Source organism: Aquila chrysaetos, chromosome 4, assembly GCF_900496995.4.
Source record: "Aquila chrysaetos chrysaetos chromosome 4, bAquChr1.4, whole genome shotgun sequence".
NCBI classification, from domain to species: domain Eukaryota; kingdom Metazoa; phylum Chordata; class Aves; order Accipitriformes; family Accipitridae; genus Aquila; species Aquila chrysaetos.
The window spans coordinates 76,581,492-76,608,197 of record NC_044007.1 but is presented as its reverse complement, the minus strand read 5'-3'; the positions used below and the strand labels follow the sequence as shown (position 1 = coordinate 76,608,197).

Below are 26,706 nucleotides of genomic sequence, written 5' to 3'. Positions count from 1 at the left end.
AGTGAGGAAAAATGACTGGCTAATTTTAAAGTTGTAATGATTTTAAATTACATTTTGTGCAGTATTTAATTTTTCATTACTCTTTCAACTGCATGTAAGTGGACTGGAATTATCTGTGAACAAAGCTGCTTGTCAAAAAAACAGAACTGTTTTTTAATGGCTACAGAAAGAAAAGTGTTTACTGCTCTTTGTGAGGTTTTACTGTAGTCATGATGTTTGATGTATATAGCTAGACAGACTTTCGGGGCACAAAACACCTTCTTGGGTTGTGTGTCAAGGGCTGGTGTGCCTGAAAGAGAATCTGACTTTTCTAACTATGACAGATAGTACAATGAAAGATAGGCTCTCTTCCTAGAGATTTTATGCTTAAATAATTGCATTTATTTTGAAGCATTCCAAAAAGCAGTATTTTGTTAGACTTTCCTAAAACTCGATTCACAGTTCTACATTTCCACTGAAAGGATTCTTTTCTTTTCTTCCCTACAGCCACACTGAAAAAGTATGAAATAATCTATGAAGCAAGGTTTATGAATCCTAGTTTCCCACTGTTAGGGAGATTTGCTATGACAGGTGTTAGAAGACTTAACTAGTGACACCAAAACCCAGATAATTTTTACCACTTGGAGAGGATTACACCCATTCTAAAAGGAGGCCAAGGGATCAAATTCTTTTATACAGCAAACATTTAATGAGCTAGAAACCTTAGCTTTTTGTCTGTTTATACTTTCTTTGAGTCAAAAAAAAAAAAATAATGAATGTCACGACAGCCCTAGGAGACTAAAACATCTTTGTGGGATTTACCCAAAATTGTGGTGGCTGAAGCTCAAGTCCTCTCATTACCGCTTTTTAAAAATAATTTTTCTAAAACCTCTATCATCCCTATAAAAGTCATGTCAGGAAAACACAAGTTTTCTTCTCTTACTGAAATGGGTTTTGCCCACTTGCTGCTGGTTCTAGTACACCTGAAGTTGCCAAAGTGCCAAGAACCCCTACCACCATAGCTTTTTTGCTACTGAACCAAGGTTGGCATAGCAACTTGGCAATCTGAAGCAATCTGCCTGAAGAGATTTAAACCTGTCAACTGGAAGAAGTCTGAGGTCTCCATGGTTTTCTGTTCTACACTGTTGAAACTGCAGTTTGAGTAAACAGAAGCCAGAGGAGCGAAACGGGCAATTTTTGTTAATTGTGAATCAGAAGGTTGTCCTCTGTCTGATCAGATTAAGCTCAGGATGAATTGTTCATAATCTAAATTGTAAATTAAAATAAGAGATTAAACAGGTTTACAAATTCATCACAGTGCTTATTGTTCTTTTTAAAAATGAAATTACAGTAAAGGGTAAATGAGACATACATGAAAGGAAACAAAAAACAGAACTCGGGTTCCCTGCTCAGACTTGGAAAGATAAGCAATCCTTATTATGTGAGAAAAATAACATAAGTAGAAGTAGCCCAACATACTCCATGCAGAAACAATGATTTGGGGTTTTCATGCCATACTAACAGATTAGGACAATGATTTCATTAGAAGCATCTTTCTGAAAAAGAATGTTTAAATCCTCCATGAGCAGATTAACCAGAAGTTGAAACTGGCAAGGGATCATAGAACCATAGAATCATTTAGGTTGGAAAAGACCTTCAAGATCATCGAGTCCAACCATCATCCGTGCCCACTAAACCACGTTCTGGAGTACCTTGTCTACGTGCTTTTTGAATACCTCCAGGGATGGTGACTCAACCACTTCCCTGGGCAGCTGATTCCATGTCTGACAACCCTCTCAGTAAAGAAATTATTCCTAATACCCAATCTAAACCTTCCCTGCTGCAACTTGAGGCCATTTCCTCTCGTCCTATCTCCAGCCACCTGACAGACGAGACCAGCACCCACCTCACTACAACCCCCCTTCAGGTAGTTGTAGAGGGTGATAAGGTCTCCCCTCAGCCTGCTCTTCTCCAGGCTAAACAACCCCAGTTCCCTCAGCCGCTCCTCATAAGACTTGTGCTCCAGGCCCCTCACCAGCTTGGTTGCCCTTCTCTGGACACGCTCCAGCACCTCCGTGTCTTTCCTGTAGTGAGGGGCCCAAAACTGAACACAGGACTCGAGGTGCAGCCTCACCAGTGCTGAGTACAGGGGGACAATCGCCTCCCTGCTCCTGCTGCCCACACTATTTCTGATGCAGGCCAGGATGACGTTGGCCGCCTTGGCCACCTGGGCACACTGCTGGCTCATCTTCAGCTGGCTGTCAACCAGCACCCCCAGGTCCTTTTCTGCCAGGCAGCTTTCCAGCCACTCTCCCCCATGCCTGTAGCGCTGCATGGGGTTGTTGTGACCCAAGTGCAGGACCCGGCACTTGGCCTTGTTGAACCTCATACAATTGGCCTTGGCCCATCGATCCAGCCTGTCCAGATCCCTCTGTAGAGCCTTCCTACCCTCCAGCAGATCAACCCTCCCTCCCAACTTGGTGTTGTCGGCAAACTTACTGAGGGTGCACTTGATCCCCTTGTCCAAATCATTGATAAAGATATGATGTGACGGGCCAATAGAAACACATGCAATTGAGGAAGGGCAATAAAAATGCTGGCCCCAGGCTGAATGGGGCTGACTGACCTAGTGACAAAATGACATTGAAAACACTAGAGACACGCAACGCCGCCTTTGTTTCACTCATTCCTAGCAAGGTCTTCTTGCCAGCCCTGCCCCAGGCTGCACTAGAGTTTAGAGGAGATGCTAGAGGGAGAGAGAAGTGTAGTGTTAGGGACTTGCTTAAGTGAGCTGGACATATACAAGTTTATAGACCAGAATGAGATGCATCTGAGGATGCTGAGTGAGCTAATTAATGACTGTTGTCTATTTTGATGGTGATGAGGTCCCCAGTGACCAGAAAGACCCAAAAAATACATCCATCCTAAAACACGCAAGGAAGACCACCCAGGGAAACACAGTTCAGCCATCCTCACCTCAGGCCCTGCAAAGATGATAGAACTGCTTGAAGTCACTCCAGATGCTTGAATGACAAGACAGTGATTGAGAAAAGGCAGCATCAATTTGCCATTGGCAAGTCATGGCTGATCAGCCTGAGAGTCTTCTGGAATTAAAGGACTGCCTCTGAGGATGAAGGGAAAGCAGTGGATGTCATATACACTGAAAGTCTTTAGCAAGGATTTCAATATGGTACTTCATCACATCCTTGTAGCCCAACTATGGGCATATGGACTAGATGAGTGGAATACAAGATGGGTGAAAAACTGCCTGCATCATCATTTTGAAGATTGGTCTACCTAGCAGACAGTTATGAAGGGCTTTCCTCAGGGCTGATAAAAGCACCAGAACTGCTTAACATCTTTACCAGTGACCTACACCACAGGACTGAATGCCTTCTTGTCCAGTATGCAAAAGACATCAAATTGGCAGGAGAGCTGATACACGACAGGACATTGCTGCCATTCAGTGGGACCTTGCACGACTAGAGAGACAGTCTGCCAGAAACCTGATGAAGTCCAACAGTGACAAATGCAAAGTCCTTCACCTGGGACAGAATAAGAGCAGCAGCATATGCTGCTGGGGACCAGATGACCTGGGAGCAGCCCTGCAAAAAAGTACCTGGGAGTCCTGGTGGATTTAAAACTGAGTATGAATCAGAAGCACACTTTTGCAGCAGTGAAGGCTAACTGTATACTGGGCTGCGTTAGCAATGGTATATCCAGCAGGTCAAATGAAGTGCTTATTCTCTCCCTACTTGGCACTCATTTGGGCACTCTAGAACACTGTGCCCTGTTTTGACTCCTCAGTACAAGACAGATACTAACAAACTGGAACAAGTCAACAAGAAGGTTTCTGTGATGATTAGGGAGTTAAAGCATAGAAAAAGAGGCAAAGGAAATTAGGATTTTTACCCTAGAAAAGTCTAAGGAGGGAATTGCAGTCCTTCACTACCTAAGGGGAGATACAGGGAAGAATAACCCGTACTTTTAAGAGGTGCACCACAAAAGGACAAGCAGCAATGATGACAAGTTACAATAAGGGAAATTATGATTGAAAATAAGAAAAAAAGTGGAACAGGTTGCACAGAAAAGACAGAAAATCTCCAAGGACAGACAAGAGATTCCCCAAACTCAAGTGGTCAAGGCCCTGAGCAAGTTCATATCTGAAGGCAGCCTGTCACTGAGCAGGCAGTTGGGCTAGATCACAACACCCATCATCCTATTATTCTGTCCTTGCAGAATGCGCCCAGCTGTCTCAGTGCCGCAAAGAATGTCATCCTCAGCCTCTGTTGCATTCAACATGCCCTGCTCCATCTAGCACTCTTTAGAGATGGCACCATTGTCTACAGAGACCTGAAAATGTGTTTTAGTTTGGTTATCCCACCCCTTTCTCTCGGAAAAGTGAAAGTTAATTTACATGATATACATGCAAACACTCACAATGTATCCTCAGTTACTTCTCCATTTACATTCCCACATTTATAACCTTCATGTTGCTTTTGGGGGGAGCGAGGAAGAAGAGGAGAGTGTGCGGGGGGACATATAAGAAAATAAATCCTTACCTGAAGAAAGACCACCACCTGGTCCACTCCACTGGAATATTGGATCAATCAGTTCTAAGTTTCGCAGATGATTTGTCAGACATAAAATACGTGGACTGTTGTGATTCAGCTTGACATAAACTTTGACTGAAAAAAAAATTATCATTAGCATCAAGTATTAATCAATGGTATCCTAACAGTGAGCTACATAAATTTCAAGACAGTGGTTCAACAACGATCTTGAATGGAGTTCTAATTTTGGGACTGGTTCTGTTATCTCTACCATCAAAATGAAATACCAAATAGACAGCAGGTTTGTTTTCTCCAGAAAATAAAATTAAGAGACTTCTTTCTCGTTCTAGGCTTATCTGGTTGTGTAAACATGAACCCAGTGCACTGTAACATCCTCTTGAATGGATTATGTCATTTAGTAGGTTCTCACAAACACAGGCTTCTGCAGCGTTCTGTCTCAACTGATGTCCAGCACACACGTGGAGAGAGTGTATTTGCAGTATGCTGGTCCATGATACTCAGACTTAAAAGCTTGCTGTCTCCATTCTATTAGCAATTGCCTTTTACCAGTGCACAATGTACTTGCTTAAAACGGGTTTAGTGTTGTAGCTCACTAAATGGTGAGCTACCTCTTGTTTAATTCAGAGATAATGAGATAGGAAGTGAACTGAGTAAGATAAGGATTTACTTAAGCCTTTTCCCACAGTAAAGCAGGTGTGCACATCTTGTCTGCGATTTGTAACATACAGGTGCTTCTAGATCTTCAATTGTTTCTAAAAACTACAACTCATATAGTCATAATCAATTCCATAATATGCAGGATTTCAGTGTGTACAATTTGTTTTATTTTCCTTCCCACTGACATTCTGCAAAGTATTTGTCCTCTTCAGAAGCATAGGATGCTAGGTATTTAAGCTCTAGTGAGGTCTAAACTTGAATATACCATGCTCTGTATAAGGTTACCCTAATGCCACTGAAAAGCTACAACTAATATAAAACATTACAGCTACTACAACACTTGTGATTTGGAGAATCTGACTAATAATTAAAACTGAATCAAATAAGCAAATGACCACAATGTTATCTCACCATTGGCTATTTCAGATTCCCTGCAAGTGGAAAACAGTTTAAGTATTTGTTGCAGGAAAGGATTAATGCTTAGAAAAAGTTTTCACTTTGCCATTAAGGCAACTGGCGGTAATGCCACCAGAGTTTTCTCTCCTCTCCAAGTATGATTTTTTGCTTTCATTAAAAAATGAAAAGCCACTTAATACTATAATGTGAATGTAAGTTGTTTAAACAGAATAAAGACTTAGATATAACATTTAATACATAAGAATAACTTCAGAATTTTGATAGTCTTAAGATCAGTATGTATGTGCATCCCAGCTAATAAACAGTTTTTTACAGTAGCTTATACTGCAGAAAACAGCAAAGTATCTATTTTCAATTGTACGGTAGTATATCATGGAAATAAATGTCATTTACAGGTGGTGTTTCAGTTTTTAACCCTGAAGCATGAAAATTAATATGAATTCTACATGTTAATGCAATTGCCAGTATGATTAGTCTTTTTCCATTGCAAATCCTTAATACTTTTTTTCAAAATTTACTAACCAACTGGCTTTAGTAGTCGTCTATTGGGGCAAAATTGCGTACATTGCTTATCTCTCCCACTTCACATTTTGGTTTTTATTTCCTCAAGGTCACTTTGTTCTGTCTTATAGCAATATGAAAAAAAAATTACATCTCCATAATAAAAAGTAAGAAAATTATGGTGTCACCATTATTAAAACCTGCCAAGATGGTAAATTCTGTTCCACCACTTTAAACTTCCATGACAGTTTTGTAAGCATGTATCATAGGATACAGAAGGGTATCTGATAGAAAATAATGGTTGAAAAAAATATCTACCAGGTATAACCTTATTCTTCTTGCTTTCCAAGTAAAGTCTTATTCTTTTAATTAAAGTTCTTTGTGTTTTTCTTGTTTGTTCATATTCTCTTCATTATAAAAATATTTACCTTATATAGAGATCCAAAAAAGAATATTTATGTCAGGTATTTTAAAACTGCAGGATTTTAAAAGTACAGGATTGTATTTAACCAAATTTGGGGGAAAAAACCCTCAAAATAAAGATGTTGCCCAGCATCTCAAGAGAACACTGGAGCCAAATCTAGTATACTTACAATGGTCTGTCCCAGAGAAGGTGGGAACATTCTTTAATACTGAATTATTTAGAAACAGAGTTGGGATAAAACATTTTAATCTCACCTTCTAACTTTCAAATTGCCTTCAGCCATTCAAGTAGTAGCCATGTTTACAGACATGAGTCAGAATCAGAAGAGAGAAAAAGTACACTAATAGGATGAAACTTTAGACCACTCAGAGCCATTATTTAAGATTAAATAGCATTATAAGATAAAATACTAAGAGAAACCTTTAAAAACAAATTGTTTCCCAGAACTGTTTCACCTTTGGACAAAAATTTATACGTCTAAGAATCTGTACCAAAAAAAAGGTCAAAAAATGTTGTCTCTTAGCTTTCCCCCAAACAACAGAAGTATCACTCCTAAATATGCTACTAGTAAAGCTGTTACTGGAAAACACACACGGAAAAAACTATGGGGAAGAATATTACCAAAATCAAGCTAGCAATGTGCATTTAGAGAAAAAGCAACATGAGTAAATATATGGCAATGAGGAACAGCCTGGTCTTTAATTTAATTTTCGGATTTTCCAATAATTGTTTAGCTTCATGAGAAAAGAAAGGGGTAATAATATATTCTGGAGTTATATGGATTTAACTTAGAAAACAATTAATTCTTAACTCTTCTTAATTTTTGTTGTAGAATATAACATAAAATTCAAGATTCAGGTTATGTGTACATAACAAGTAAGATGAAGTCGGAATACCTACAGTGGAAGAAAGCAGTATTCCAAGCAAGAGTCCTACAGGCAGGTGGAAGAGTACACAGAACGTTGTTATTGTTATAACAATTACAGAAAAGAATTATCTCAGTTTCATAAAAATTATGAGTAAGAATAAAAAAAAATCTATAAAAAATAAATTCCAGTGACAGAAATACATTCTGTGGGATGGCCTATTAAGTATTCATAAGTCAGTACAGAACTGCAATTAATTAAACCACTTAAAACCATTTAAAACAATTCAACAACAAGGGATATGATAAAGAAGGGCCTTTTCTTGGTAAAAACAGTATTTTAACTAAGATCTGTACATTATGTTTAAAGAAAAATACCTGGAAGTATGACAGATCCCGCTATTTTTAAGCTACTGTGTCTTGGCCCTGCACTTCTGAAAAATCTCTTTGAGGGTTGAACTGTTAAAAGATAAAACAATGACATTAATACAACTATTTAATTTATCTGAAAAAAGCAAGCAGCATACTTTAGGTTAATCTACACCCTTTATAGACTTGTTCTTCAATGGATATTAAGTTAATATCTGCCTAATGTCTTAAACAACGCATGACTCTCATTAAGGCAACAAAAACCAAGGCAAAGGCCCGATACCAGAAAAAGCACCCTTATTCTAAACAGCACTTAAGTTTAGATTTAAATATATTAGTGTTTTACAAAAGAACTGTCACATCTTAAATTAAGATTGTCCATAATGGGAAAATGGGGATAGGCACTGTCCAAAATGAGTTTAAAATTTAGCTGCATTCTTGTGATACCCTCAGTCAGGATGTCAATCAACACATATGCTGACCATTAATGAAGCAATGAACTTAGGTTCTGTCATGATTGTGCTTTTCTTAATTTCCACATGAAATGAAATATAAGGTATTTTATGGCTATTTTAATTTGCCTTTCTTCTATTTTAAATAGAAATTTAGAACACGATCATAAAGATTGCAAAGCTTTGCAAGACATACAAGGCTTCTGAAAGAAAACTGAAGTATCTTTCAGGTGGGCATTCTAGTACAAGTCAGATCTGAGTATCTTTTACAGAGTTTCCAGAGATACAGAACTGAAGCCAGCAGAAAGATAACAGCAGCTATGAGACCTCTCAGCATTTTGTGTCCTTTGTCTCCACCTCCTGCTTGGAAAGAACATAGGTTACTGGGAGTTAAGATATGCTTGTGATTTCTAATTCTTTTGGGGAATCTGGGAAAGAAAGTAAATAACAAAGGAATAGAAAGTTTTGAATACAAAAGACAGCAATAAAATACCAAACATACCATCAGTAGCAATTATCTTATGAAGATGGGCTAAATAATTATGTAGCACCAGATCAGTGCTTGTTGCTAACTTAGGTTCAATGTTCAAAAACTAAAAGCAAAAATAAATACTCTGGTAAACTGGTTATAGATTAAGGCATTTGTTGGGGGCAATGAGAGAGATGGGGTCAAGTCCCAACTTTTTGATTTATCTTGTTTCAAGCAATAATGGGAAATCATCAATTCACCCCATCTATTATACAAATGGTAATTGTACTTCTCTACAGTGTTGTTATAGAAAACATAAGCAGGGAAGATTCTCCAGCTATCAGGACAAGATAACAGTAAGTTAAACGAACTGCCTGTACTTGTCATTTCAGAATGTAAGCAGAGTACGCCACTGAAAATACCTAGAAAGTAGGAAGCAATAAAACCTTGCTTGAGAAAAAAAAAAAAAAAAAACTAAGAGAAGATAATCGTAAGAGTAGTCTCATATACGATGGATTTCTGTGATTAACAGTTTAATTTACTTCACAATATGTCTTCCCTATGTACCACTTCCACAACTTCGTTTGAGGAGCAAATTTTTTTCAAATAACTTCATTTGCCCCAAAGACCTCCTAAAAGGATTGGAGGACTTTTATTGAAAAACAAAATGGATTAAAATTTTCTCACTGGAATATTTGTGTTAAGTCTTTTAGAATTCTGCTGCACTGTCAGAAACAAAACTAATTTTTCACTAAAATTCAGCTCCCAAAAGAACATGATCAGATTCTCCATTGACAAAAATCAACATGTGCTTTGATTTTAATAACAGCATACTAGTTTACAGCAAATTATAAAACCTACCTGAAAGCCTGCCTGTTTTAAAATTCCTTCTTGCCACTGTTATCTGTCCACATGGTCAATAAATATTTTATGAACTGTCAAGCTGATTTATGGACCATAATTGGAAAGGAAAAACATAATCCACCAAAACCAAATAAATTCATGAACGAAAAACTGAAAACAACGATCTTATACAGAAAGTATTCAAAGTTTATCAAAAGGCAACTGAAGAAATGCATCTAGAAAAGTTAAGCAGTGCAAACTGACAAGGTATGAGCAGATATACATAACTTTATGGGATGTTTAGGCACTACTTAATTAATGCAAAAGGAAAGTAATACTTTTTACAATAATAACTTAAACCCGAAGATGGAGCTCTTGAACTGTTTATTTAAAAAGAATTAGAAAAAGTGGAAGCAATATAGTTACTGAAGGAAGATAATGTAAAACTTCTGGAATTACTTTTTTGGTATCTTCAGTGACACTGCATGCTACATTTTGAGAAAGACAGCTTAAATGCTCTTTCATGTGTATACACATTTCACTTCCATAGCAGCCATTTCAGTCAGTAAATGTTTCTCTCTGCATATGAATCCCAACTCTCATACACTCTTTCCCTCACTTTCTACACTGCCTTTTAAATTTTTTTCAAGCCTTTTTTCAGGTTTCCTACTTGAATTCCTTTGCTCTCCTCCTAATCACCTGGAATTTAAATGGCACTTCCTGCAGCAGTCTCTAGCACAAATCATCTTCCCATTCTCACTTTCTATTTTAAGAGTGCATGTGATCAGGTTAAAAAGATGCTTTTCATAGAAAAAAAAAAAATCAAGAGGTCATTAAGTCCCACAGAAAGAGCAATAAAAAACAATACAGGACAAGGGAACTGCTTAAACTGCATTTTAAACTCATTAAATATATTACTCCATCCCTTCAATCTGAACCTGCACTTAACAAGCAGTGGGAAAAACTGTTCCACTCACTTTTGAGAAAAATAAATGAGATTTCTGAATCAATTCCCCAAATTAAGTTTATTAAGCAGATCAATATATAGAGTCTGATTCCTCATTGTCTTGTACTTCTTACAGGCATAGTACAAGGTGTGAGCAACAGTTTCTTTTGCAGAACAACACAGATTAAGAAGAAGTTTTACATCACTGTCAGACACATGGAAGTTTTGGGTAATTCACCCCCAAGTCCAGGGTGATTCAAACATCCCAGCCACCTGAAGAGCCATTCCTGAAGACTGGAATTCAGGGGTACATTTGCCATATAAGGTACCTATGTTACTTGAGGATTCATCTGGCAACTTTAAAATCTGATGGAGTTAAATTTAACAGCCTTACTAGTAACTTACATCACTGAACCAGGCCAAAGATCCTGCAGTGAGGTAAATTTAAGTGTAAAATGCTAACACCCTGTTTGATGCATTTAAAATCTACTTGGCAGATGTATAAATTCTACCCAAACACACAAAAACTGAGCTCATGTATTTCTAAGGGATTCTGCCTGTAGGGGGAAGAGCCTCAATTAGAGATCAGAAGTAGCAGGTGGACTGTACATGTAAAAACAACCCCTCCTGCTCCTCCCTGGTCGGAGTGAGTCACAACAGTGCCAGGTGAAGAGCATTCCCTTCCCAGTTCCTGCCCAAAGGAGGAATCTGGGTAGGTTAGTACTGACCGAATGAGCATTCCTTCCTATGCCTATTGAGTTGAAAGAGAACGCCATTCACCCACTTAAAGTTTCACATCAAGTATATTCTACTATTTCATAAAACATTTTATTCTGAATCTTTTAGTCTTAAAATGAACATTGCAGTTGCAAAATTAATCATCTTCACAATAATTCATCAGAAAATTAAATTTGCTCTGAAAATTGCAGTGGCAGGAAACAGTATGAAATAAGCCTTAAACAATTAAACAATCAATTTATTAATTAATAAAATACTGTATTACTAGAATGTTCAATTGGCATAGTTTCAATTCATTTATTTAGAAATTAAAATTCTATGAAGCGATAGGAAAAGATTTATTTAAGTTATGGTAATTGCTAGAAGTTTTTCAAAGTAATTATGTTTCGAGATAATTTTTGTAAAGCGATTTCTGCACCAAAAGATTATATAAATAGCAACACTCCTTACTTAAGTTATTTTTGCTCAATCATGCTAATAGTCAAGTGTTTTTCTATAACCAAGTATTTTAATTACAGCTGGCATTTCTAAGCTGCCTATTGATGGTTAAGTGCTGTGCAGAAATATTACCATTTCTATTACTAGTCATATGAAAGTCATATAGGAGAAGCTGAACTTCACTTTCTAATCTGTCTCAGTTAGGTTTAACCCTTTTGACAAAAAAACTGCAAGATATGAACTATTTTGTGTTTTCAAGTAGGCCTTCACATTTCCTTTCTGACAATTACACCACTAACACATTCCATAAGTTAAAAAGGAGACTTTTTTTCCTTATCATATAGCAAGCTAAAGTTAAAAATATTGTATCTTTTCAGTAAGATGGAAAATTCCTTCAGATGGCTCAAAAAAGCCAAATGTAATTAAGATGTTTTAAGAAACATGCTCCACTTTTTGTCCTCAAAAAGTTTAAGTATTCACTTAAGGAAAAACACATAAGCCAATACTGTCAGCATTAGTAAACAAAAAACCAAAATAAAAAAATCCTTAAAGAAAAGGGTTCGTATTCTTTACATCAGTCTGAACTCAGACTGTATTAGTAGCACCCCAGTGCAATAAAATTGAAGTGTCTTTTTTTGAGTTGACAACCTCTATTATGCCTACTAAAACCAAAGACAGAAGAAATACTATGACTTTTCAGTGAATATACAAATACTGTGCATGGTTTTTCCCTTTTTTGTCAGAGTAGAACAACTTTGAACTTCACCTCTGATCTTGCTCCCAGACAAGACCTTGGCTTTCTAAAGGAACTGGTGAAACGCGATCATAATCAGACCACGGAATAAGAAAATCTGGCACATATGCACACTAATGTACAAATTAGATTATTTAATTTAATACTATCAGAAAGCCTGAGGGATTTACTACGTTCAAATTTCAAAACCTCACTAGGAAGCAGAGACTGTCATTTCAGGCCATTCCCAGTCTCAGAGTTGAGAGGCCGTACGACTGAATTTCCCAATCAGTGACAGCTGAGAGCCGCAATTATGCGCGCAGTGGATACAAGACCAGTACCGGTATGCCAGAAACGTACAGTCTCGGTATCCTACCACGTAACTATTTCTGTCCCTCAGAGCCTTCACCAAAGCGATGCAGCTCTTTCAGCCGAGTACCAACATCACCGGCTACTTGCTGCCTGAGCGACCACGCAGCTTCTTTGGTACGTAGGAAGGAGAAGCACCCCTTCTTCCCAAAACTCACCGTCTGTTTTTGAGGGGAAAAAAAAAAAAAAAAAAGATTACTTAGATAACCCTGTAGCTTTCCTGCATCCACCTCCGCCTCCACATGCGTGAAGGAAGTTTAACCCCACCGGTGGATATGGCAGGTGTCACACACAGCCCCCGGGGAAAGCTGGACGCTGAGGGGCACAGCTCCCGCACCACGGCACGCCCCAGACCGCGACAGGAGCTCAGAACTACCAGCCTGCCAAGAGGGTCACCTACGTCGTGACAGGCACACCTGCTTTCGTGGAGCGGTGTGAACAAACGCGTGAGGGCAAGGACAAAAGGCGCAGGCGGGCAGCGAACTCGGGAAAACCGGTAAAACTCCTACCCGGGGCGGGAAACGGCGACCTTCCGGAGCCCTCCCCGGGCTGCGCGTCCAGGCCCTGAGGGGAAGGGGCAGCCTGCGCCTCGGCCCCGCCGTCCCGCCACCCGCCCGAGCCCCCCCCGCCTGCCGCCGGCCTGAGGCGAGGGGCAGCCCGGCGACGGCCGCCCGGGGCGGCACCTGCGGGGGGTGCCTGCTGCAGGACGAGGACGAGGAGGAGAAGGCGGCGGGCCGTGAGGCGGCCGGTGGCGGCCGTTGCCGGGCGGCACATCGCCACAGCCCCGCAGCCTCTTCCGACCGCTGGGCAGCGGCCCCCAACGGCCGGCGGGCGCGTGAGGCGGGCGCGCTGAGGCGGGACGAGGCGAGGCCCGCCCGACGCGGGGTGCTGAGGGCGAGACGCGGGGCCTGGCCGCCTGCGGCCTGCCCTACCGCTGCCTTCCCCGGGGAAGCACCTGCCGCCGCGGCTGCTCCCTCCTTAATCGTGCGGCCGCCGGGTTCTACATAATTAACCCCAACCCATTAACGCCCGCCCCTCCGCTCCAGGGGCAGCTGCGTTGAAGCAGCCAGGCCTGCGGGGGTGCGGGCTGCACCTGGGGGCGACCGGAGGGACAGCGAGCTGGCTTCGTTCTCGGTGCGGTTGTTCCTAAAAAAGAGAGAGCAAGGACGTTTGCATTGCAAAACCAAAGGACGGTGCTGAGCTAGTTGCTGTCGTGAGTGTGTGCAGCTGCGCCGCTCGGTCTTCATTGCGCTGCTACAGAAGGCCATTAGGAAAGCGTCTGTAATCCCAGGACACTTGCGTGTTCCTGTGGCATGAGAGTATTTAGTTTGTAGTACGGTAGAGAGGATTTTTTGAAGGGGGGGTGGTGGTGGTGGTGGTGATGAGTTATCATTACTCAGGTCATGAGTTATCTGAGAAGCAAAGTCTGGCAGGAAAGTCTCAAAAGTATGGGAAGATTTGGTATGTCGTTACTGTGCCAGAGAAGAAAAATAGCTGTTTACATCAAAGAAACAAGAAGACTGCTTTATGGGAATCCTGAAGCAACGTAGAAGGCAGACATCTAGTAAAGAGGACTGGCTTAGACATACGACCAGCTCATCCGTGTGCTTCTTTAAAGCATGGATCACTTCTGAAAATTGACAGTAGAAATAATTCAGCCTTACTTGGCAGATTTACTTCCCAGGATAATCTGGACAGAATCCCTGTCAACAAAATCCAAGATAAAACTTTGTCGTGGTTTAACTCCAGCCAGCAGCTAAGCACCATGCAGCTGTTTGCTCACTCTCCCCAGGTGGGATGGGGGGAGAGAATCAGAAGAGTAAAAGTGAGAAAACTCCTGGGCTGATACAAAGACAGTTTAATAGGTAAAGCAAAAGCCACACACACAAGCAAAGCAAACCAAGGAATTCATTCCTCACTTCCCATGGACAGGCAGGTGTTCAGCCATCTCCAGGAAAGCAGGGCTCCATCACATGTAACAGGGACTTGGGAAGATGGACACCATCACTCTGAACACCCCCCCTTCCTTCTTCTTCCCCCAGCTTTTATCTGCTGAGCATGACGTCCTATGGTCTGGGATATCCCTTGGGTCAGTTGGGGTCAGCTGTCCTGGCTGTGTCCCCTCCCGACTGCTTGTGCCCCCCCCAGCCTGCTCGCTGGTGGGGTGGGGTGAGAAGCAGAAAAGCCCTTGGCTCTGGGTAAGCACTGTTCAGCAGTAACCAAACATGCCTGTATTATCAGCACTCTTTCCAGCACAAATCTAAAACATAGCCCCATACAAGCTACTGCAAAGAAAATTAACTCTATCCCAGTCAAAACCAGCATAAGCTTTAATTGCATTTCACTCTGCAAAATGAGTGCAACAAAACATGAGTCATCCTTGCAATGTCTTCCATCCTGTGCCTTACCTGGGTCCCATGTCTTTGCCTCTCCTGCCATCTCTTTCTAAAGCTTTCCAGGAGAAGGTAAGCAGTGGAGGAAAAGGTCAGGCTGCAACACTGGATATTTCTAGTGTAAAACTGATTATATTTGGTGTGGAGATTACTGAATCTTAGTAAATATAGACACCAGTATGGCATTTTAAAGGCTTGTTACTGGCAGAAGTCAGATTTTGAAAGTATCTTTTCACTAACTTGAATGTACAAGTGTGATAGAAAGTGGACACAAAAGTTCTGTGTTTTCATAGTATTGGCTTAACCTCAGAGTGGTGGTCCTGCATATACAATGTTCTCAGCTGTCACTTTTTACCCATTTTAGTTCTTGTGACCTATATATGAAAGCTGTCTTAATAAAGAAAGAAGCTTTATTTTTTTTCTTCTGCTCCATCAGCAAACTACTCAAAAAAAACCCCACCATGATTCTGCATTATGGAACACAACTTTTTAATACTATAAACTGGTACTGTAATAAATGTTAGGCCTATTTCTGATTTAGTGTTAAGCAAGAGCAAGTTCAGGGAAGTTACATCTGTGTGAGACTAACATAAATGAGAGAATGATCAGACTCTGTGCCCTAATTTTCCTGACAAGGCCACAAAATAAAGGCCCCCACAGTGTGAGCTGAGCTGTCCAAATAAAGGTAGTTTGATTCTTCCGAAGTGCCAGACCTTTGCAGATGGCACTGAATCCATGCAGAGAGGACCTCTATAAATCACACTGCTTTTGTTTAGATTGCTAAATGAATACCGTCAAGCTTGGGATTAGGAAATGAGTGCTGCATGTTCTGAGCTGAGACATTAATGGATTTGCCAACATGATAGAACAAATGGCAAAACTCTGGAGGTAATTAAGCTGCATGGAAAACTCTGATGTCAATTTGATTTACTTATTCCAAGTAATAATCTTAAATTTTCTGGATTTGCATTTATCTGTGGTTGTGTTTGATAAGTTTTGTTTGTGTTAAATCTATGTTTCAATTTAATTCGTATTTGTGATCTAGATACCAACAGAGCAGCTTATTTTAAAATACTTCAATGAAAGCACCATGTAATTCTTAGGAAGATTGAAAACTTCTTAATTTTGTCTCTAACAGAAAAATAAGTAATTTGTAGTGCCATTTCAAGTTGCTATCTGTGTTCCCTTGAAGGACTAGATTGCTGTGGTACGCATGAACCATGTTTCACACCAGGAGACATTTCATTGTGAGGTGGTTTCCATCGTTACCAAGCAACAAAAAAACTCTCTGCTCACTCAATGGCTCTGTTCTTTTTGTAACATACTTGATATATCTCTTTTCAGGAAGGAATTCACTGCTTAAACCACTGCCTTGCTCTTCATGGTTTCTGTGCACTGATCTTCTGCAGGATGACCTCTAGTTTTACTGTGGTTTGTTGGCTAGGACTTCAGAAACTTGGAGAAACAGGAGCAAGTGGAATCTTTTAAGTTTAGTGCCACATAAGGATGATAGAAGAGAATGACTGTGCTTTCCCATGGAGCTGAAAGGCAGGCAACTGCCTTTAAAAAGTCCGCCTTGTCAGTTGAACCAGTTCACAAGATGGATTGCCAACAGTATCAAAGTCTGTTAAAGAAGATGTGCATGCCTGTTGTGAGAGGTCCTGAGAACAGACGTGGCTTTGCCAGCTTTGAAGAGAAAAACAGTAATTCTTTCCTTAAATTCAATCCATTCACCCCTCCAGTAGGGCTGAATTACACTTTACTCCCACACTGGGATAACGTGCCTTTAGTAAATCCCTGCTCAGGTTTTGTGAGTCCAGGAGCAGATGCTGACCTGCAGCCCAATGTTGGAAGAGCTATTGAATCCCTGGTAGACTACAGTGGTGTGAAACCTCACCAGTGGGTCCCCATCACAGGAAAGAGATGCCAGCCTGCCCACAGGAGGCAGATGATCTTCCTGGAGAAAACTAGCCAGGGCAGAAGGTAGAACTCCAAGGCTGTGTCAGCTGCTTCTGTCAGGGCACGACTCAGAGGTAAAGCAAACTACTATTTTTATTTCTTAATCCCCAAATAAATTGGTGATGCTTAACTAAAAAATAAAATTAGTTTCTGTACTCCATCCCCCCAGGTCCTGAAAGAATAACCTTATAAAATATATTTTCCCTGGATATTTGAACTGAATATAACAACTGCAGTAGGGTATTTATATGATTCATTGTCCCTGCTGTAGCAAAGAGGTACCAGTCAGCAGATTCTAATGAGCATTCTAATGCTAAAGCCAAACCAAACAAAATCTTTGAAGGTAAATGTTTTAAAAAATCTATTTATGTAAATTGTGAAGTTATATACAATAGTTCTAATGAGCACCTGTTTTAATGTAAACCAAAATAACAAATCACTCCAGAGTCATGAAACCCCCTGGATATTTCTGTGTCCTTTAGTATTTCCTGACAAGCTGCAGTGCAGCCCATTTAAAGACCTATTCCAGTGTCTAGTTGATGGGAGAACAGAAGCTCTTTAGGACTGCCATCACATGTTAGACAGAGTACACGTTACCCTCTTATTTTATATCAATGTGTTACACATTAAGTTGGGTCTGGTCATTTTGTATTGACAGGATCAAAATGGAAATTCACTCTTTTTAACATGAAGCAAAATTGGGTTGGTGGTTACTATTCAGAATTTTCTGATGAAAATTCTGGAAAGCAGAAATGTCTACTCAGGGCTTCTAAAGGCAGACATAATTAGCAATAAGCAATATGGTTGAATTTTTATAAAGATTAAGGCAATTCCAATGATTTTCATAGAGAAATGCTCATTACAGCTGGAATAAAATTTTATGAGAACTCAGGCAACATGCTTATAGATGAGGGGAGGCATTTCTTAGAACATAGTAAAGAAACATAAATAAGCTCCTTGTTCCATTTTACTATACAGAGATAACACACACTTCACAGTTTGCTATACTTCATCCATGTTACTGTCTCCATAAACTCTCTACATGCTACAAGTTCAGACAGTGGTTTTGGAACAAGTTTTGTTCCTTGTTTCTGTCTTCAAACTTTGCATTTTAAATCACTTTAAGCTTAACTACAGTCATATAACAGAACCCAAAAGAACCCAAGAAACCACAAGGGATAAAAAAATAGAGTCCATAATTTTCCTTTTTTTTTCTTGCGCATCCCATATAATATTCACTCTTATTTCTCAGTTACTGTGTTCCCCATTTATATATGGAATTAGACCTCAGACATCAGTCAGAACCGATCAGCTGTTTTTTTCTGTAAGCTTCTGGAAAAGTGAAGGGGAAGGAAGATTTGAGATACGCAATTCTATCTGACCATTAATTTTTCCAACACAGAGAAAAGCAGACAGAGACAAAGATAGAGATACTCTGGCAGATAGAGACACGTCTGTAATGAACACAGGCAAAATCTGAAACTGAATGTCATCAAGTCAGGAACCTGGGTTACAGCCAAGAAAGTGGTCTGAAATGGAGAGTAGTTCCAGAAAGCAGATAGAAACTGTTTGGTGGGTTTCTGGTGATTTTTTTGTTGGGTAAAGTTCACTATTGAAGCGAAATACTGACTCCACTGAAGGTGTCAGAAACAGTCAAACTTAACTCAGGGACAAACCTTGAAACAGATAATAGTCCAGCATAAATTTCTTAAGGAAAGCTGTGCAAATGTTCTTCCAAACCTAGCATTCATTTACAAGTTATCCTGTGATGCTGAGGTATTAACTACAAACGTGTAAATATAGATATAAAAAGTAGTTGAGTTTTAAGCTGCTATATTTAATAAGACTGCATAAACAAATTCCAGATTTCAGCTATGTGATTCAGAGCCCAACTACCAACCCCCAGGCACATGATGTGATAAAAGTTGCTAATCTTTCTAGATAACAGTCCCAAGACATTCCACAGCTAAGCTGTTTGGGGAAGTTGTGCTGAAAGAGAGATCAGTAAGGCATTTTACAAGCAAATTCTACAGTCACTTTCTCCACTGTGTTGGGGGTGAATGGAAAAAAAAGACAGACAGAAGCAGCCTTTGAGACAGATGAGCTGAGGTATATAAACATCTGCAGGAGACAGGAGGTTCTCTGTTGTGAGATGTAGTGCTATAGCTTTGGCAGTCAACAGTGTTACTTTGAACTTCCCCAGCAGTCTTTTGCATCTACTGAGCAAAGCCAGTTTTTTGAACAGTGAGGCTCTGTGATAGCAAAGCAAAGGTGAGAAGCTGACAAAGAAGGTCGTTCTGAGACTGAAGAGTCAGAGCCTGCCAGAGAAGGGAGACAGCTGAAGAGCCATTCTTCATGTATTCTCGCTCGGTATAGGGAAGGTGCTCAGTGCTAGAAGACGAGCTCTTTAGGAAGTTGACAGTGTTTGCCTGTAGAGTCCCCTTCTTTCAGTCACATGACAACAGAATTTTGTAACCTTTTCTCTGTGGTCTCAATTTTCTTTGCAATGTTTAAGAGGCCCTCAGAATTTGAGCGTGCAGTTATATTTGTACCTGGAAACCTGGTGATGAAGCCCTCATATCCAGTTTGTAATTATTATTCTGTTTTGTATGGCTTAGCACAGAGATGGGCATGGGGATGGCAGAAGGAACCAGGATATTAAGTCTGATAAAGAGCAAACTTCTTGCCCTTCCTGGAAGCTGACACATCTGTAGACACAGTTTTCTTCAAAAACTGGGAAATGGGAAACACTATAGAGTTTACCTATAGACTTGATAGTAACCCTTTTCTGTAAGAAATAAGCTGTTAACTCATGCCTCTACTAGAGTGGCCATATTTGAATTTGTCCAAAAGCCCAACTAGTCCAGTATTCCATCCAAGACTGTGGATAATTAACAAAGAATATCATCATACTTCCTCTGCGTATTTTCCTGTCATGCGATGTTTTGTTGACCAGGGGTTCATGACCAGGAGATGGTGTGTTTGTAGTTAGTAGTCATGGAGTCATAGATTTGACTTCACTAATATATCCATTTGCTTTTTGAACCCACCACTTAACTTCCAACCCAGTATTTCCAGGTCACTTGTGAATATGTTAAGCAACAAAGTCCTAAGCCCAAATGGGTTACTCCAGGTCTCTCTAGCAGTTATCTCCATCCACCTGGAAAATTGATCATTTACCCCTTCCCTCCTTTTCTGATCTTCTAATCAATTATTTATCCATGCGGAGATCTTATCTTTATTCCATTGTTACTTTAAGAGGCTCTGCTGAAGAACTTTATCCAGAATTTGTTGAAATAATTGTGGTCACTTTATACTAATTTCCCATTGGCCTTTGTAAAGAAGGAGTTCCCTTCCCAGTGCTTCCTCTCCTGAAGCAAGAAGCCTTTTCTCCAGAGTAATCATTACTCTGGAGAAGTAATCATACAGGAGTAATCCAGGATTAAGCAGCACATTGAGTGTGAGGCATATCAAGGTAGGATTCCAGCCTCTCCTACCTTTCAAATAATGATAGAAAATGACTGTAGGCAATGCTGGTGCAGCCCCAGTTTGTAACATAGGTACTTGGTGAGATAAAACCTTTTAGCTGCCTGCAGAAAGAGAAAGAAGAAAGATTAGTCAGAGGCAACAACATGTAAAGCAAAGAGCAAAAAAGTGTGCAACTTGAAAAACATCAAATTAACAATTCAAGCACACTCATAAATAACGTGCATAGCTCATAAGTATTGTAGCATATAAACAAAGTCAACTAAGAATGAAAAGTGGCCTACAGTAAGCTCAAGAATATCTGTGCTATTAAATAACTACCTGTAACACAATGAATTGTGTAATAGCATACTGCCTAATAAGCTAGTAGGTCATCTGGAAATAATGCATAAAAACTCAGAGGGCTGAGTGCCATTGAATAAAACAACTGTGGTTTCACTAAGGATTTGATTATTTATCATCCCTACAGTTATGTATTTCACTGTGCATTTGTTTTTCATTTCCCTAAGAGCAGAGTGATGCTTTCTTCATTCAACAACTTTGTTCTTTCTCTGTTGCTTCTTTTGTCATGCATGTCTTTCCAATATAAACTGATGGGGTTTATGCTTATTTATAGTTAGTTTTCAGGGCGTGATTTGTAGCTTTTTCTTTCAAAGAAGTACGAGAGATAAGAAGTAATGTTAATGGGTTATATTTATTTTCCATATATAAAGAGAAGTAGAATAATTAACCAAAGAACAAAACAAAAGAATCTGGAAGAGTTATCTGTAAACCTTTCATTTGGCATTATTATCTTTTGTTGGGCCCACTGAAGTCAATACTCCTACTAAATTTAAAATATAAGAGGTCAAAAACAGTGCACAGTTTTCGAATGGCAGTGAGGTGCAGTGAAGCTTGTGTGACTGCTGGTTTTGAGAAACCTCTCTGCATATTTCTTCATATGGTGACATAAGAATTTCACTTTTTCCTTTAAAAACAAAACAAAGAGATGTTCTGGCTTTCATGGTTTCTGGGAAACAGCTTAGAAATATGAATGGGTACATCTTCAGTTTCTGACTCAGAATCCAAGCCAGAAATTCCCTAAATTCATTATCTGTCATTGAATCCTGCTTTGTCAGAGTAGGAGGCGAGTTTAAGTAATAGACTGAAACTGACACTATCATTAAGCTTGTCATTAGTTAAAAGTGACAAAGCCAAGACACTGAGTTCCCAACTTGGACAAGAACGGATCATGCCATTTTCAGTCCTGTGGACTGAGCAAATCAATAGCAGCATTGAAGCCTCCAGAAAGTTGACTTAAAAAATTATTGCAGTTTTTATGCTAGATCTTTCCACTGAAAGAAAAGGAAGTAAATGTTAGAAGATTAATCATCCCAGCAGTAGGACAGTAGTGTCAAGATGGCAAATTACAGTATACAGTACAAGAGCAGAGGTCTCTAGAAATTCATATGTACAATTATCAAAGCAAATGTAAAATTATATACATGTCCTCCTAAGGACATTGTAGCTGACATGAGTGTTTTACACATACAGCACAAAGAATAACAGTTGCAACCTTTAGCTCTTTAATCAATGAACCAGAGGAAGACTATTTTTATGGAACTACTAGGACATATGAATGGATATATTTGAGCCATCTACCTCTTTACTGTAGAGGGCACTAGTACATGCATACCTATTAAGTAATTACAACATTTCAGACATAAAACTTAATGGAAACATTCACATATGAGTACAAGTCATATATTTGCAGATAGCATTTAGATTTTACACAAAGCTGAGGCAATGAATATACAGCCGCAATCTTTACTGCAAGCACATTACCTGTTTAAGAGACACTTTCCAAAATGATTGTTTTAATTTTGAAAGCTCTTCACAGTGCAAAGATCCACAAATTCTGTCAAGCCTTTCAAAAGCAGCAACTTACAGTTATAGCACACTGTGCAAAAAGCTCTTTTAAAACCCGGGTCATATTATTTCAGTATCTACATACAACATTAGTATACTAAACTCAGTTTCTTTTACTGAAAGCTGTGATTTTCTTTTAAACTTTGTCAGAGTGATTAGTTCTGCAAGAACTCATTTTGCATTCTGCACAGTGGTTTTCAACTTTTAGTCTTTAAACTATTTTCTCCAAAGTATACCTAAAATTTCTGCAAATAACTAGGAAAAGTAACTCAATTATGAATTAGCTTAAATTTGCTACATAAAGGTCTTCATATGCATTGGAGATTTTTAGGGGTCTGGAAGAAACAAGCAGGTTGAAAACTAATGTACTAATGTACTACTGAAGTAGTACATTCTTGATACTAAATAATTGTATCCAGTGTTCACAGAGAGTGGTGTGATGGCTGTATGGCTGCCTACCCCTTTTACTGTATTATAACAAAGTATATTTAGAAATACACCTTTTCCAAAGTCACAAAAAGCATTATGCTGGTTAATGGCACAGCAGTTCAGATGATACTCTCGTACATATCCCTTACCTTGTTTACGGGATTATTTTGTGGGTTTCATCCTGATTCCCTAAGGAGACAGGTTGTTTCCATTTGTCTTGTTTATTTATCTATTGGTTCTCCCCTAATAACTTTTAACCCCATTGGCCAATTTCTGCCAAATTTGAAAGAGATATAAACATCTCAAGGATAATTGCATCCCTGCAAAATTTTTGAAGATTGAAGTCTGGGGAGACGAAAGACATAAATGAGTGTTCCTCTTGAGGGTAACTCAGGCATTATAACATCTTTCTGTTTGGCAGCAGCTCACTTCGTTATCACCATGTGTATGCTGGCTCACCAGTCAGTCAGCATGTATGTGACTCTGCAGTAACTGGCCTCTTGGTGGGTAAGCCTGATTTACAGGACCTGGTCAGGGAGAGCTCAAATTATTGGAATATGAAGTTGGGAGGATGAAGGAGAGAGAGAACTATCTTTAGGAAATCGGTCACCTACTGCTCATGGAAGGAATTGTTTATTGCTTTCAGGGTTGGCAAAAATTATGTAACTGTAGAAATGCAATATGTAATTACTAGTTTGGGTTGCATTAGCAAGCTTTTGTTATTGTATTTGATAATTTGGATACTTTCCTTTATACAGTAAGTACTGTACATGAGAATATGTGAAGTAGACCAAACCATAGCAATGTATGTTGTGATATCATTTATCACTTTCATCTTCCATGTAATTCAACATATTTTTGTAATTCAGAGTGGTAACAGGTATCTGGACACTGGTGCATTGATTTTTATGGGAAGCCACGAGTTGTTTTCATCCAGTTTAAAACAATAATGATTGCTAAAAATTGATTAACACAATAGGAAGCCCTTTCTTTCAGGTTGGAGAACTCCAGTGAAAGTTGCTCCTGATCTACCTGACCAAAACCATATCTTTGCATTTTGTATGGATCCCAATCTCAAGGCAAGTGTCTGGTGCTCTTCTTGTAATGAGAGAAAACATATTTAAATAATTTTGGTTCTAGTCTGCTTTCGATTCAACATACTTTGGCAGTGATTACAGTACTGTAGTGACTTTTTCATTTCTTCATCTAATTATATTGAAATAAGCACTATATTTCAGGTAGCCGTATGTCAGCATGACCGGATTTTAATGGTGGCTATTGCTCCAATAGTTTTCATTTTTTGTACTGTTACGCTGGTTAAGGCATTTAGACCGTAATGTGAGACTGATACAACCAATGTCAGTTATGTGTAACTGGAGACAAGAGTTAGAGCAAAAATACCAGAATGTACAAAAGATACCCAAACCTCATACTTGGTATAAATACTCATATATTTAATACTTAGGCACTGCCTTATGTTGTGCAAGTCACAAACAAATAAGTAAATAAAAAACCATCAATGATTCCATAGCGCAAGTCTAATTAAGTCTTTCCTATACTGAAAATGTAATGGCATCCTTCTTCCTTCTACACTGATGACACTATTCATAGTCCTTAAAGTGTTGCACATGCTTAAATAGTTCTTGAAGTTGGACCCCTTTTGTAGCAATGAACATCATACAAATAAGTCAGGCATATGTGAGGGACCGCAAAGTGCATTTGCTATGCCATTTTATAAATAATAGACAAATGGAAAGCTACATTCTTAAGGGGTAGAGAGGCAGTGGCATTTTAATTTTGAAATTTGTATTCACTATATTACATTTTCCTTCCTGAGTAAAACTCCTCAGAAATAGATCCATTCTTGATCTCCAGTGCTGGCTGGTGAAGCATGTGAAATTGCATGTTTCACATTCTGATGCAAAAGAAGGTAGTAAACTAGAAAAATGCAGATACATACAGTTCACCCTTTAAACAAGCAATCATAGTATCATATAGGTAGATAGCATTGCTTTCTGACATGTATTTGATTTCTCTTAGGAATCAAGTGATCCTTCTGCAACATGGAGAGAAGAAAAAGCAAGAGACTATTTCTGCAAGTCAAATACTGAAAGTGAGACACCATTTCTTTTAAAAACCATTTTTGCTTGTGCTGTACTTTATTTTTTAATCTTTTTGCTACGATGTACCTTTAGGTAGCAGGGCATATAAAACTACAAACAATTTTTCTATCACTCAGAACTTCTGGTGTTTTAACAGCATTCAGCATAGGATTCATCACATGAACTTTAGTTATCTAAAAGCTTGTGTCCAGTCTGTGCCTTTCATCTCTGCTTCCCCTATAGGCAGTGAAGAGAAGAAGCTGGAGTTTCCAAAAGGGCATTCTGTACATCTGTCTTCAACGGCTGTCACAGGCATGATATGACTGGTGTCTAATCTCTATTTGTGTCTCGTCTCACTTAGCTGATTATTCAAATTTAGGTGAAATAAATCCCATCATCACTGTAAGCTTATTGGAAGATAAACTACCTCTTTCAGTTAGTGAGTGAGACAGTTTTAAAGAAGATAAGCCTGTGAAATTGTACTGTAACTATGTGTTCCCCAACAAGCAACATATAATTCCAGGCTTTTCATTTCCCTTTAAACTAGAAATACACACCTTTGTTATTTTCTACATCCTTCTTTGTCACACAATTCCTTATTATCTAGCTACTGATGTCATTCATTAATGGTTATATAGGAACTTTTTTCTCTTCTTTTTTATCGTTGATCTAGAGCTTATGAAGAAGCTCCCTGGGATAATATGTTAGCTTCCAAAATCCAGCCTCCAGAATCGACAGTGGAAGTGTTGGCTGATCCTGTTTCCCAAAGTTTTGCAAAAAGGAGATACAATCCTGAACCTGAAATAAGGCAAGACAGTGAATGATTTCTTGTCGACTGGTTTTAGGTTTTGTTAATGCAATGTAGCCTAAATTTTGTGTAGGTCATACACATAAACCCACAGCAATGTTTTCCAATAAAAACAGTACCAAGTGAGCATTTAAGGTCATCAGCACACTCCAGTAATTGCCTCAAATGATTTCATAGTTTTTCCCTCCCCCTCCTCTAAATTGGTACAGAAGAAGATACGCATGCACAGTACCAAAGGAGAGGACAAGGATATTGATGAAAAATTGGTTGATAGGAATGATGCTGTACCATAACAAATCTCACGTTAAGTTAGCTTACTTGTGATTATTACCTGTAATAATTATTATTTTTACTAAACTAAAATTCAGTCCTGCAATTGGTTCTGATTGCTGCATGAAGATCTATTAAGCCAAATTAATTAGGTAGTGTTGCCTTACAAGAACCATCTAATTATGATTTTAGGTTGTTGGAGCCTTCTGGGACAGATTTCAAACAAGGTCTTTTACCTCTCCACAGAGACCTGTTGATTTGTAAGTTTCATTTTTTTGTGAATATCGGGGTCCTCTAAACACTTCCTTTATGAAGTCTGTGTACAGTTAATTATTTCAGAAGACTAAATTCAGCAGCATTCTATAACTAGAGAAGTTAAGATATACAATAACTATATGAAAAGTATACTCTAGCATGCTTCTCCTGTGAGAGAGTTAAATATAAAAAGCAGAACAGAAGAAATCTGTAAAGTCAGTGATTGTCATGACTTCATACATCTGATGTTTTCATTAAGACATGACATTTATGAAAACACCATGGTAACCATACACATGTACAAACTCAAGGTTTTATCTGC

General features: G+C 39.0%; 2 protein-coding genes across 2 annotated transcripts in view; one reads left to right on the top strand and one right to left on the bottom strand.

Annotated features, from left to right (window-relative positions):
• The window catches only part of LOC115340067 (zona pellucida binding protein), a 32,734-nt gene extending 19,186 nt beyond the window's left edge, over window positions 1-13,548 (bottom strand). The window contains exons 1-3 of the mRNA XM_030010858.1: window positions 13,284-13,548; window positions 7,796-7,876; window positions 4,542-4,667 (exon numbers count right to left, since the gene is read on the bottom strand). Of these exons, the coding sequence (XP_029866718.1) occupies window positions 4,542-4,667; window positions 7,796-7,876; window positions 13,284-13,548 (472 nt within the window). The remainder of the gene's footprint in view (window positions 1-4,541; window positions 4,668-7,795; window positions 7,877-13,283) is intronic.
• Window positions 1-26,706, top strand: part of SPATA48 (spermatogenesis associated 48) — a 121,116-nt gene that overhangs the window by 26,927 nt on the left and 67,483 nt on the right. Inside the window, 6 exon segments of the mRNA XM_041122831.1 lie at window positions 10,633-10,821; window positions 16,512-17,200; window positions 23,946-24,028; window positions 24,990-25,062; window positions 25,727-25,881; window positions 26,322-26,389. Of these exon segments, the coding sequence (XP_040978765.1) occupies window positions 16,687-17,200; window positions 23,946-24,028; window positions 24,990-25,062; window positions 25,727-25,881; window positions 26,322-26,389 (893 nt within the window). The 5' untranslated portion in view covers window positions 10,633-10,821; window positions 16,512-16,686.